The 14,369-nt window shown below is 34.1% G+C and overlaps 1 protein-coding gene across 1 annotated transcript; it reads left to right on the top strand.

Annotated features, from left to right (window-relative positions):
• The first annotated feature begins 12,684 nt into the window (after positions 1-12,684).
• Positions 12,685-14,085, top strand: LOC102591776 (protein DETOXIFICATION 53). Its single transcript, XM_006346623.2, has one exon. The coding sequence runs from the start codon at positions 12,685-12,687 to the stop codon at positions 14,083-14,085; it is 1,401 nt and encodes a 466-aa protein (XP_006346685.2).
• The last annotated feature ends 284 nt before the right edge of the window (positions 14,086-14,369 follow it).

Raw genomic sequence — 14,369 nt, 5'->3', positions numbered from 1 at the left:
GCATGGAGTTGAAATTTTCCTCATTTGTTTATGTGCATTTAGATGAGTTGCATGCATGATGGGCAGCTAATCTAGAGTTGTTTCCTTTAATAAGTGTTTAGAATCGTCATTCGAGGACGAATTATCCCAAAGGAGAGATATTGTAACACCTGGAAACTAGTAGGCTTAACTAGAGCTTTACGTGAGAGTAATAGACTTTGACGTGAGGGTTAGAATCGTAAATATGACTTCCCGTACTTAGAGTTAGGGTTTTAGGGTTAGGGCATCGAGGTACGACCCCCCCAAGGACCAACCAAGGGTCCTTGAGGGGGACCCAAAATAGTCCCCAAAATCTGCCCAAAAAGGGGCCACATACGGATGGGACTCACGCCCCGTAGGTGGACCAACGCCCCGTGGGAAGGGGTCGTGGGTCAAGACCCCTAAAGTAGACCCCAGGCCACCACCCACAATTGACCAGCACGGCCCGTGGGTTGGGGTCTCGTGGGTTGGGAAGTGTTGGCTTCAAGTTGTTTTAAGTTGGGGACATAGGGAATATTCTAAAATTAGTTAGTTATTAAAAAGGGTCATTTTATTTGAAATTAGACCACATTTATAAAGCTAATATACCCCTAAATACATGAATCCAAATAAGTATTTTATATTCACTAAAGAACCAAAATCCCCTCCAAGAAATTCTCTCTCTAAGAAGCAAAGAAGAAGAAGAAGAAGAAGAGAAGCAATCTAGGTCAAAATACTCCATTATTGCACACACTATGAGGGCTTTATAATCAAGGTATGATAGATTATTCATCCATGGATCCCCCTAAATTTTCCCCAATTGTGAAGAAAAACCCCAATTCTAGCTAGGGTTTCTTCCTATACTATGGGTAGTGTTGAGTATGATTCCAATTGAGTGGATAGTAATTGTTTATATTTGATTTAGTATTGAATTATGGTATTATTAAGATATTATATGTTTTCCATGGCTAACCCTAGTCTAATTGATGAAATTGAAGTTATGTGGGCTTATGCCATGGAAGGTGAAATTGAGGATTCATAGATGACCTTCTAGAATTGATGTTATGAGTAGTAATTGTTCAAGAATAGAAACATGTAAACATGAACTGAATTACATTATAGTATATATGATGGATCATGACTAGTAAAGCTTGAAGATGAACCTTTATGATGAAGTATGACTAGAATCACTTGATAATGAAGAATGTGAATAGAATGCCTTGAAATCTAGGTATGTATGATGATTGTCAGAAGTAAAGCTTTGAGAGTAAGTCTTGTAGTCATGAATGTTGATCACTAGGGTTTTGAGAGTAAAGCCAATATGATGATCTATGTATGTCAAGGCCCTAAGGGTGAAGCTTATATGATACGGGTAGACTATTAGATAGAATGGTTGTGGTAAGACTTTACTCACCTAATCTACCTTATGAATGATAGCTTGTATGAAGTGATAGAATCACTTGAGTCATGATTATATCCATGTCTAATGTAGAATTCTAGATGTGGTATTATGCATGAATATGATATGTTATGAAAGGTTCTCTCACATAGAATGATTCTAGGTTGAAAGGTTATTCTCACCTAAAATGAATTTAAGTCCAAGGCTATGAAATGTGATGAGGTTGTGGTGAGTCCCCCAAAGACCTTTATATGATAGGAATGTGAGGTGAGTTCCCTTATTCCTGATTAGTTAAACATGAGGTGATTATCCATGTCATGATATGGGGAGTGTGAGGTGATTACCCTTTATGTATGTATGACTCCCAAGGCAAGCGATGATTACCCATTAGCCTTTATTATGATTGTGGAGGAGAATACCTATGATCCTTATGTAATGATGTGGAGGTGAATACCTACATCATATAATGGTGGGTCATGGAGGCGAATACATCTGACTATATATGTAAAGTAAGAGGTGAATACCCATTTGGCCTATATGATAGATGTAGAGAGGTGAATACCCATTGGCCCTTATGGTAAGACATAGAGAGGTGAGTTCCCACGTCTTAAAATCAAGTAAGCAATAATATAAACATGTCTAATGTGGATTGTAGCTTGATAGGCCTTCCATGAAATGTATGCCTTGAGGTGATTCCCCTTGCATTTATGAACATGAGCATGATTTGTTTGGATTGTAGCTGAAAGTCCCCTCCAATACATGCATGACTTGAGGTGACTCCCCTTGTCCTTTGTGATTCCATGATATGTATGACTTGAGGTGATTCCCCTTGTTCTTCATGATGGGCTAAATATGATATCAAAAGAGATGATCAATATGCATGAGAGCCTAAAGTGGTACTTAGTATGGGTAGGATTATGGGGTCTTATACATACATTGCACAAGTATGACTTGAAGCTAATTTTGAAGCGTTTCTCTTATATGATGTATATTTAGATAAGATTGTGTTATAGTTGCCTTCCTTGATATGGTTGACAACAGGTGAATATTCCCTTGTCTATGAGAATTATGTTAAAGATGAGATCCTAAGATGGTATGTATGATTATGATGGCCAACGGGGATACTTAGCATGTATGGGATTATGGGATCCTATCCATGCATTGCACAAGTATACTTAGAGGTTTCCTATGAAGTGGTTTTGTTATGAGATGAAAGTCTAAGTATTGACTATGTATATGAACTATGCTTTATGATGACTAATGCTTACATTATGTCTATGTTGGAGATTATGTTATTGTCTCTTATGCTTATGATTTATGTATTTGTTGGCTAACACTTATGTTATGCTCTCATGATATTTTGCTAGCTATCATATTTAGTACTTTTGTACTAACACATACTTTTGCCTACATTCTCATCAAATGTAGGGTTTGGTGATTTGAGTTGCATTCTTGAAGATAGGTTTCTAAGGAGCAAGGAGTTGAAGAATTGGTGAGTCCTCTTAGCTTCGGGGACAAAGCCACCATTTCCTTTTATGTCTTTTATTTTCATGTTTTGAGACTATTGTATGGGCTATGTCCCAAGAGTTATTCAAAGTTGTAATAGATGGTTTGAGACAAAGTTTAGTAAGACTTCCTCTTGCTTTTATAAAGACTTCGATTGTATGGATAAAGTTTTAATATTTACGTACTTTACTAATATCTTATGTTATGATATGTTAAGTGGCTTGTATGAGATCCCTTTAGGGTCAAGTATGCCATGTTACATCTACGATGTACCCCTGGGTCGTGACATTTCCAAATGTGGATGGTCTCACAAATAGAATCATGACAGAAGCCTAAAGTTTTAGGTACTCATTCATACAGGCTCCACAGAGATGTACAGTGACTTGAGGGAGATCTACTAGTGGAATGGTATAAAGAGGGATATTTTAGATTTTATTGCTGGGTGTCCAAACTATCAACAGGCTAAAGTTGAGAACCATAGGTCATGTGTCATGACTGAAAAGATAGCTCTCTTTGAGTATAAAGGGGAGAAAATTAGCATGGACGTCATTACTCGCTTACCACAATTTTGTCGACAATATGACTCGATTTGGGTAAATTGTAGATCGAATGACTAAGTCAGTTCATTTCTTGCCAGTAAAGAAAACAGACTTGGCTGAGGACTATGCTAGATTGTACATCGGTGAGATAGTCAAACATCATGGAGTTTCTTCATCCATTATTTCAAATAGGGAGCTCAATTTACCGCCAAATTTTGGAAGTCGTTTCAGGGCGGTTTAGGTTCCAAGGTGAACCGTAGTACTATTTTTCATCCTTAGACAAATGGTCAAGCAACATATTATTCAAACTCTAGAAGATATGTTGAGGACATGTGTCATTGATTTCAAGGGAAGTAGGGATGATCACTTGCCTCTAATAGATTTTGAGTACAATAATAGTTACCCCTTCAGTATTCAGATGGCTACTTATGAGGTGTTTTTTGGGTGAAGGTGTAGATCTCTAATTTGTTGGTTTGATGTTGGTAAAGCATAATTGATAAGGCCAGACTTAGTTCATCAGAATATAAAGAAGGTTAAGACTATTCAAGAAAGGTTGACTACATAGAGTCATCAAAAGTCCTATACTAATATTGGGCATAGAGACTTAGAATTCAAAATTGATGATTGGGTCTAATCATAGGTTCCACCCATGAAGGATTTCATGAGATTTAGAAAGAAAGGAAAGCTCAATCCTCGCTATATTAGTTCGTACCCAATTTTGAAGAGAGTTGGTCAAGTAGCTTATGAGTTAGAGCTACCAACAAAGTATGCACCAGGCCATTCGGTGTTTCACATTTCCATGCTTAAGAAGTCATGTATAGGTGACCCTTCACTCATTGTGCCCCAGAAAATGTTTGTGTGAAGGATAGCTTGTCTTATGAAGAGAATCAGTTAAGATTATTGATTGTTAGGTTAACAAGTTGAGGACCAAGGAGGTTGCATCAATGAAGGTTTTATGGAGGAATTAGTTCATTAAAGTGTCTACGTTGGGAAGCCGAAGAGGATATAAAAGTATCATACCCTCAGTTGTTCAATCCTAATGATAAAGATATTGAAGGTAAGAGTCTTTCTCTTATTTCAAATTTCACACAAATTCTAAGCAAAGGTCTGAACCATTCTCCATATGTGTATAGGATGGACCCAATAAATTTAATTGAAACTTGGTGTAAAGGACGAATCATAAGTATTTCAAGTGTATCGAATATGAATTAAGGTCATAAGGGAGTCCTAGAATATGATGACTTTTGTGGCCTAATATCAAAAAAATGAAAGGCCTTGAAGTCTTCTTTCAGATATCTTTGACCGTTCGTCAATCCAAGTTATGTGATAGAAGTTATACCCGTTTTACTGGGCACTACGCACTTTGTGTGACCTGCTGTGTGAAGAAGGCATCAGTCGTGCGATCGTGCGGTAAAGTCGGTGCTACTATTAATGTTGAACAAAAAGTCATGAGACCTAAGCTCTAGTTGTGTAACTGTGCAAGTTTTTTCGAAATTCTTTTAGTTTTCTCTTCCTTTCACATTCTAGGTGGGGTGTTTTTGTCATTTCTTAATCCCATAACCCCATCCCACGACTATGAACTTCCCCTAAAAGCCAAAGACAATCAGTTTTCATTACTTCAACCCTCTTATCTCTTCCCAAAAAAATCTATGCTCAAGAACTTCAAGAAATACTAAACTAAGATTCAACTTTCAAGGTTCTTCATCAAGTTTCGTCACTTAGGTATGTAAGACTATCTCCATGCGTGGTAACACTTTGTTCTTCCCCCACGAACTATATTTTCATGCTTTCAAAGTATCCTTTATGAATAATATAGGGTTAGAACGAAACTCTATATTCTTGAATTGTTCTTTATTCTCTGTGAATCCCCAAGAACCCTCCATGAAAGCATCTTATTTCCATAATTATCATTTATTCCATGAGTTTTTACGAGATTACTCCATGAAATTATGAACGATCATAAAAGCAATAGGTTCTACCTTGAAAACTTAGTTTAAGGATTTCTTAACGACTTCTTGATAATTTCTTGATGTTTTCTTGATAAATTCTTGATAGTTCTTTTGTTATGGTCATAGAATTATGAGTTAAGAAATTTCCCAAATGTAAATTCTTGTTATTCTATATTATGTTCCTCTAACAATAATATTATGATGTACATGTCTCTCATGAATGTCAAGTTATGATACATGAATTATAATATCATGACATGATGTTATGATCTATGGTCCTTAGCTTAAAAGTTATGAATGTGAGCCTTCGGGCTAATCCATGAACATATGAGCTTAAGGGAGTTAAGTAGTTAATCGGGAATGCATGAGTCTAAATGATGAACGCCCAAAACTACAATTGTCGACCTATGTTAAGGATCGTGTTCAGGACACTCCTTATTTTATGACCCTTGTAAGGACTAGTTATGGATCCACATGATATGTACATCAATTTCTCATACCTGGTAAGGTAAGAGATGGCTTATCTGATCGTACCAAGAATAGACTTCATGTGCTTACATGGTGGTTTATGTTAGTTACACTATTAGAATCCCATAAAGAACTAAAATATGATGAAAGGATATCCTTAAGGTAATCTAACAACCTCATCTCTTAATCTTCATATGTTACAATTATGACTATGTTAGCTTCTTTTATTGATCTTATATGTACGTTATGTTTCATTCCGCCATTTAGCATATATTAATATTCCATATGTACTTACGTCCCTTTGGTCAGGGGCACTGCATATTTTTATTGTTGCTGACTCAGGTTTGCAGACACATGATCAGGCCACTTGCTAGGTTCCATATATTCTGCTATGGGTGAGCCCCGACCCTCTCTATTTCTTGGGGATTAGTCTACATATTTTGATTACTTTATATGTTTATACGTTTAAGGTATACTAGGGACCTTGTCCCGATAGACACTTTTCAGCTATGTTTAGAGGTTTCAGATATAGATATATGGTTATGTTTCACTTTGGATCTTTGTCCTTTATTAATGATTTCAGTTCTACGACTTATATTTTATGCAAAGTGTCTTCTTTTATAAAACTTGTCTCTCTGGATGCTTTTAAACTATGTTTCCGCTTATGTCTAAATGTATGCTCATGTTCAATGTCATGTTATGAGTACCTTCGGGCCAGCTATGCCATCGAATACCGATCATGTCTTAGATGTAGGGCTCAAGGTATGACAACAGACATGACTAGCTAGGAAAAGAGGAAACAAGTTTAATATGGATTTTCCTTGTACTGCCTCTTCTAGATTTTAATTTTAAAAAATGCATTGTTAACATTTAATTATAAACTTTTTCGGTCTTTTCTCATTGCTAGAGGTGTCAAAAATGAGCCCAACTATAGGTAATTCGCCCAAAATTTTAAGGGTTGGAATCAAGATAATTTGATATGGGTTCAATCTCAACTCATTCAAGCGTTAACCCATATTAAGAGAATATTCCTCAATTGAGCCCAATTTAATCTCCAATTTCAACCCGTTTTAAGACTCTTTATTTGCATTGATGTAATGTATGTTCCTATATTAAATATATGAGTTCCTATCTATTTGTAACTTCTTTTTTAAAATTTTCTTGAGTTGAAATTCAAATTGTGGTTACAAAACTTAAATAATAATATATCAAAATTATTGAGATTTAGCGGATCAAGACTCAACCCGTTTTTAAGCACATTTGATCCCGAAGTAAATTTGGACGGGTCAGGACACGACCCAATTTCTATTTCAACCCATTTAATTAAATATCTTCAATTTCAACTCAACCCGCACATTTGACACTCCTAGCTAATGCCAACAAACATCTTATTATGTTCATCTACACAAGTAGTGAAATATCTCATTGTAGTCAATTTTTCATTTTCGAATATCCCTCCATACCACCAATCGTGCTTAATTTTGTATATCCATTTATAAGATGAAACATTTTTGCCAGGTGGTAAGTCAACTATATATATCTCAAGTGTGATTTAGGTGAAGTTCCTCAAATTCTACATCATTCATAGGCCATAGCTGCATTCCATCATGGATGATTTGTTGTCTATTGATAACTCTTAGCTAGGTTCTAATATCATACATACAAGAAGTGCAGAATCTGTTGGCCTGGTTAGACATACATGATAGATAGAGCATGAAAATTTAGGTTTGAAGGTTCTGTGATTGAGCACGGATTTTTTTTTGTGAGAGTATCATTATTTTGAATTAAAAAAATAAAATATTACCGTGATTAACATTTTATACTTTAATTTACTATGTCACCTGTTAACTTTTGCTGCTTAGATTTTTTAAAATAAAATATCACGGAAAGAGTGACTATATACATTAATTTTATTTCAAATGATCGTATTTATTGGTGTTGTTAATTATTTTAAATAATGAAATATTATAACCTTCCAATCAGTGGCAAAACCAAGATTAAGAGTTTGGGGTTCTAAATTTCGTTAATAACCGTTAATCAATGTTGTTAGGGGTTCACAATTTAATATACATATATATTTAATGAATTTTTTAGTACAAATATAGAGTCTACAAAAAAGCTACTGAGTTCGTCCGAACCCATGAACCCTCACCTAGCTCCGCCTCTGCTTCCAATTAGTGACGCGATGAGCTAAACTACGAGATATACATAGGTTGATTTAAGATGGAGAAGTCTATAGCGATTGTATTTGAACATTGAGAAGTTCAGACTACAACCTTATGAACATGGATAAAGTAGGTTAGGAATTATAAAGCTCTTTCTAAGAGCTTTGCATACCTCATGAGCAGGGGCGGAGCTAGTAGGCTACATGTCAGTTCAGTTGAACCCAATAGATTTTGCTCAAATAGTGTACTTATATAAACAAATTCATTAAATACATATAAATATTAAATTTAAAACTCAGTTATTATCACTTAAAAGTACCATTATAAAATTTAGAACTCATAAAGTTGAAATCCTAGTTTTGCCTCTGCTAATGAGAAATGAGTTTACATATTTTCCAACAAAGAACAAATTATGTGAGAAAAGTGACTAGATGATGAATGTTAAAGTGAAGCAGCTATAGGGTTATACGTTCTTGATAAGAGCAAAATATTGAGGAATGTTTCATGGTCAAAACGATGATGATGCAGACATAAAGGGGGACAAGCAAGGGATAATAAAAAAAAGGTATAGGAAAATATGTATAATTATATTTATATATATATATACTTCCTCCGTTTAAAAAAGAATGGCCTATTTTCATTTTTTGTCTGTTTCAAAAAGAATGATCCATTTCCTTTTTTGGCAACACTTTAACTTTAACTTTCCACGTGGCATGTTTAAAGCTACAAGATTAAAGGACATTTTGGTACATTTGACATAACTTTAATTTAGAACGACAAGATTAAAAAGTCTTCTTTCTTTTCTTAAACTCCGTTCCAAATCAAACTACGTTATTCTTTTTGAAACAGAGAGTATATATAAAATAGGATTGTAGATTAATCCTACAGCTAAGCCAGAGTCCAAGTGAAGAATGCACTCAATTAGTGGATGTTTAGTAGAATTAATTAGACTACTTTTTACTTAATACGCATAATGTTGTACGAATACAAGAAATTTTTATAATATATAGTTTACCTGTCCCTAATATATCATTTCTGGGCTACCCTTGCAACGCTTGTTAAAGTCACTTGTAAGAGCTCAAGATAATATAATTTCTCACAAACTTTAGTATATAAATAAGGACCAAGCTAGGAATGTGTATGTATATATATTCCCTGTTCCAAACTTCTCATTTCTCCATATACCATCTTCTCTTCTTGTTCCTTTTTACTAGGAAAATCATTTTAAGGTATCTCATTGGTCAATTGAAAACCGTCTTTCTATCCTGATCGAGTCATGTGCACCATGAATGAATCTAGAGAAGAAAGTGATGATATCATAAGTATCACAAGTGATGAAATGGCTGCAGCTGCTGCCAACATCGAGCTGACGGTAAAACAAAGGGAAGAAGAATATGTTCATACATATTCCTCTCGTAGTAGTACTCTTCAACTTTTCCAACGCGTTTCGGTGAATGAGGTATGACCACTTTCTTATTTTTTCTGACATGATATTAGAGTCGAACTCATTATTATTTTTGTATTTTTTTTTAGAGTTATTCATACTCGAGTTATTCAGGTGCACACCATTCTTTTTTATTTATTTATTCAACAACACAGTCAGACACACATAGACAAGGAAAATATAAAAGACATAAGGCACAGACAAACACATGAAAGCACGCACGTAACACTATGTTATAAAGCTCCATAACTCCATTTGCTTCTTTTTTTAAATAACTCCAGAGAGAAGCACGAGCAAGCTACCTTTTTTTTTCTCATTTCGGTATTCACAGATTCCGACTAAATTCGGATTCGCGCCATTAGAATTAGTGAAGCACTCCCTAGGCGACTCTGTACTCAGGAGTTGCCACTTCACCACAAAATAAAGGCGACTCTATTATTATATATCTAGGTGTTTTTATTTTTTGGTTTTCTTTTTCTTTTGGTTTATGAATTTTAATTGACTGGAAGCTAGGGATTAGTACAATAAAAAGTATAATTATAATTGCTTTCTACGTAAGGTGTGGTAGCTGTATTATTCCTTGTCTTGCTTTACTTTTCAAGTTTAAGGATATATATACTACTTAAAGGTGCACATATTGGAATTTTGTGTTTTCCTTTTCGTTAAAATAAATTAATTTTAGTTTCCTATTTTATGCATGGGGTTATATGCATGAGAGTAACATACATGCAAGAAAAAATGGTTTCAAGGAAGAGGTTTGCATTAATTCTCTTTGGAAAAGTTAGAACTTAGATATTATGCCCGAGACCAAAAATAATTACATTCTCTAGCCAAATATATTATATATATGCCATATTTTTGTATAAAATTATGTATATTAATTTTAATATACAGAAAGCATATATTTGTGAGCTATTATTTTGGTGGTTTATTATATAGTGGAAGTGTAAAAAATCCTTTTATTTATCAATCAAACATACATATTGCACACTATTTTTGTATAAAAAAAAATTGTGTGTATTAATTTTAACATATATATATACAAAAATATATATATTTATCCTCTAGTATTATTTTGATGGTCTACTATATTGTGTTAAAAAAAAAATTATTACCAATCAAACATACGTGTTGCCCAATTCTTTCGGGCCTTCTAGTATTTTTATTTTTTTTTGTTAATTATAGATGTTTAATATTCAGTGTATGTATGTGTAATATCGTTGTCATAATATCTCTAGATTCTGTTAACGATTAGGTAATTGTCAATTATAGGGAAGTTTAATTGGAATCACCCTTTATATGTGTTTGTGGTTTTTATGCAAAAGATATTCCACTAATGATGTGAGTGTATGTGACAATGAGACAATTTTATTTTTCTTTCTTCTTCTTTTGGATAAAGAAATCGACAAGAAGGTAATTTTCAAAAATAAAAAAATAGTGACTCTGTTGTTGTTTCTAATAACCTAAATAAATATTATTGGCTAGTTTGTATGTCTAGGTTGAAGTATTATTTTAACAAGCTACTAACTGAGAAATAGACCTAATGAGACATGCTGCCTCCTAATACATCAATCATAGAGATTAGTTCATTAAAATATAGCATGTTGAACTACTAGTTAGTACAAGTAAAAATAATGGAACCCTCAGTACTCAGTAATATATTATACTCTCTCCGTTTAAAAAAGAATGACTCCCTTTCTATTATGGCAGCACTTTAATTTCAACTTTTTACGTGACATGTTTAAGATCACAAGATGAAATAACATTTTGATACATTAAGCATAACTTTAATTTATGATCAGTCTTCTTTATTTACTTAAACTCCGTGTCAAGTTAAATTATGTCATTTTTTTTAAAACGAAGGGAGTATCAAACATCAACTTCTTTTTCTTTATTGAAGAATGCCAATGTAAATAAAGCCCTAAAATTTACATTTGCCACATTAAACAACTTAGATATACCCATACGGGGTAATGAGTGCAGAGACATTAAACTAAACGAGTCTTGGTGGAATCTAACTTTTCACCAACTGCTTATATTAAGTGTAATGAAAAAAAAAGTGACATTTTTTCTTATTTCTTTTCTTTCTTTAATCTTCTATTACGTCTAAAAAAATATTTTTAAGTCCTTAAATTATTCAAAAAGAAAGGTTATTTTTATTATATTTATATATAGAAAAATGAAATAAGAGAAACAGAAAGGATGGCATTTATATGTGGGCACGTGCTTATGTGCACTCATATTCAGGGTTTATGCACGCTTTCTCTATACAATTCTTCTTCGTTCTTTTTTTTTCTTTTTCAAAGAATTGGTAAAAGGAAATAATTTCCAACTTTAGTACTTAATATTAAATAATTGTATATTTAGCTTTGTGACATGTAAGATGATCGGTGATAATCACTTATTATATGTCACATTACAATATATATCGAAGTTTTGATTAAATAATTATTTTACCCTTGTGTTTAGTGTATTCTTCATTGGATTTAAATTACATATATTAATAGTGTAATTTTTCCTTGCTACTTATGTAATTTACTACCACAACAACAGCATAATATATCCAATAGAATTCATAGGTGAGATTTGGGAAAGGTACACATCTAAGTTGCTCGGACTCTTCAAAAAATATTGTCACACTCATGTTGGATACTTCAAAAATGCACTATTTTTTACAGATCCGACATGCACGCACCTAATAACATTTTTGAAGAGTCCGAGCAACATAAACAGGGGCGGAGCTAAGTGGGGATTCGTGGGTTAGGATAAATCCAATAGCTTTTCTGTAGATAGATTGTATTTGTATTAGTAATTAATAAGAATATATGTAAATTAACTTGTAAACCCCCTAACAAAACTGATTGATGGCTCAGTGGTAAGGAAGGGACTGTTGAAATGCTCTCCACGCTAGAGTTGTGGGTTCAAACTCCACTGAAATTTAAAACCCTCAAACTCTTAAGCCTTGCTCGATCCGCCTCCTATTACATAGGGTAGCATGTTCACACATCTTATCAGCTATTTTCAAAGGACCCTCATATTTGAGGTATTGTGTACGTAGTTTAACGTGTGATATTTACAAGTTACCATTTTTACCAAGTCACCAAGTAATCCCTATCATAGAGATTTATTTATCTATATATAACTACCTAATCCCATATAATTGTGCAAGTATTTTTTAGGGTTGGATAGAAATTTTAATTAAACTAATTTTTTAGATATGATGAAAATGCAGGTGAGTGGAGAATTGCTGTTACTTGGGAAAATAGCATGTCCAGTTGCCTTAACAACTTTGCTTTTGTTTTCAAAGAACATTATATCTATGCTTTTCTTGGGCCATATGGGGAAGACAGAGTTAGCTGGAGGTTCATTAGCAATTGGTTTTGCAAATGTAACAGGATATTCTGTAATGAAAGGACTTTGTATGGGCATGGAGCCCATATGTTCACAAGCTTATGGAGCTAAAAGATGGTCAGTTCTAACCCAAACATATTTCAAGATGTTCTTACTTCTCTTAGCCGTTACTGTTCCAATCACTTTTCTATGGCTAAACGTCGAACATGTGTTCCTTAGACTTGGCCAAGATAGAGTAATTTCAAAAGTTGCTAAAGGATACTTAATTTTCTCCATTCCTGAGTTACTTGCTAGTGCTCATTTGAATCCTTTAAGAGCCTTTTTAAGGACACAATACATAAATACACCAGCTACTTTAGTCGCTACGTGCTCAACCATTTTGCACCTTCCAATAACCTATTTTCTTGTAACATACTTGAATTTGAATGTTAAAGGTATTGCCTTGGCATCGGTTTTATACTCGTTGAATATGAACGTTGGGTTGCTTCTTTACTTGCTGTTGTCTAAAGTGGCGATAAAACCATGGGCTGGCGTTACATTTATCTCAACGTTTCAAGGGTGGCGTCCATTGCTGAGTTTGGCTTTACCTAGTTTATTTTCCGTTTGCTTGGAATGGTGGTGGTATGAGATTGTTCTGTTCTTGAGTGGATTATTAAACAACCCTGATTCGTGCGTAGCAGCTATGGGAATATTGATACAAACAACGGGGACTATTTATGTATTCCCATTTTCACTTGGATTGAGTATATCCCAACGCGTTGGTACAGAATTAGGTGCTGGTAATCCTGATAGAGCTAAATTAGCAGCTATTATTGGTATTTTTGTTGCAATGGCTTTGGGATTCACAGCATTTGGTGTAACCATCGCGATGAAATCAATATGGGGTAAATTATACACGAATGAGGCTGAAATTCTTGCGTTAATATCAGGAGCACTTCCGATCCTGGGATTAGCAGAGATCGGAAATGCTCCTCAAACAGCAGCATGTGGTGCACTTACTGGCTCTGCAAGACCAACTATGGGTGTAAGAATAAATTTAGCAGCATTTTACTTAGTTGGATTACCATGTGCCTGTGTATTTGCTTTCAAACTCAACATTGGGTTTAGGGGATTATGGTTAGGCCTAGTGGCTGCTCAATTTTCTTGTCTACTCATGATGGTGTATACATTATTGCAAACAGATTGGAAACTTCAGGCTAGAAGGGCAGAGGATTTGACTAAGGCATCTCAAGACAAGGATGATGTTGGAACCAACTTAGTACCTTAAAATATTTACTACTATACTATATATGATCATGTGTTGAATTGTATGGGCCTAATTATTCTTTTCATGGTCTAAACACAAATTGTGTGTTCAGTTGTTAGAGAGAACACATTTTTATTTATTTAGTTATATTATATCTCATGTGCTCATAAACAATAACTTAACTTATCTTAGCGTAAATCCAACGTTTTGAAAGTAACAGTTTGAAGTTTCATTTTTTGTTTATTTTATCAACATGGTCATTCGTGTGTAGGGGGTTTATAATGAGCATGATTCTTTTTGTATTT

The sequence above is a fragment of the Solanum tuberosum genome, unplaced genomic scaffold, assembly GCF_000226075.1.
Source record: "Solanum tuberosum cultivar DM 1-3 516 R44 unplaced genomic scaffold, SolTub_3.0 scf00080, whole genome shotgun sequence".
Taxonomy (NCBI): Eukaryota; Viridiplantae; Streptophyta; class Magnoliopsida; order Solanales; family Solanaceae; genus Solanum; species Solanum tuberosum.
The sequence above is the reverse complement of the archived record's forward strand: the minus strand, read 5'-3'. Positions and strand labels throughout refer to the sequence as shown.

Excerpts from the sequence above, each read along its gene's own strand:
- LOC102591776 (XM_006346623.2), top strand. The coding sequence starts at position 12,685 with ATGATGAAAATGCAGGTGAGTGGAGAATTGCTGTTACTTGGGAAAATA.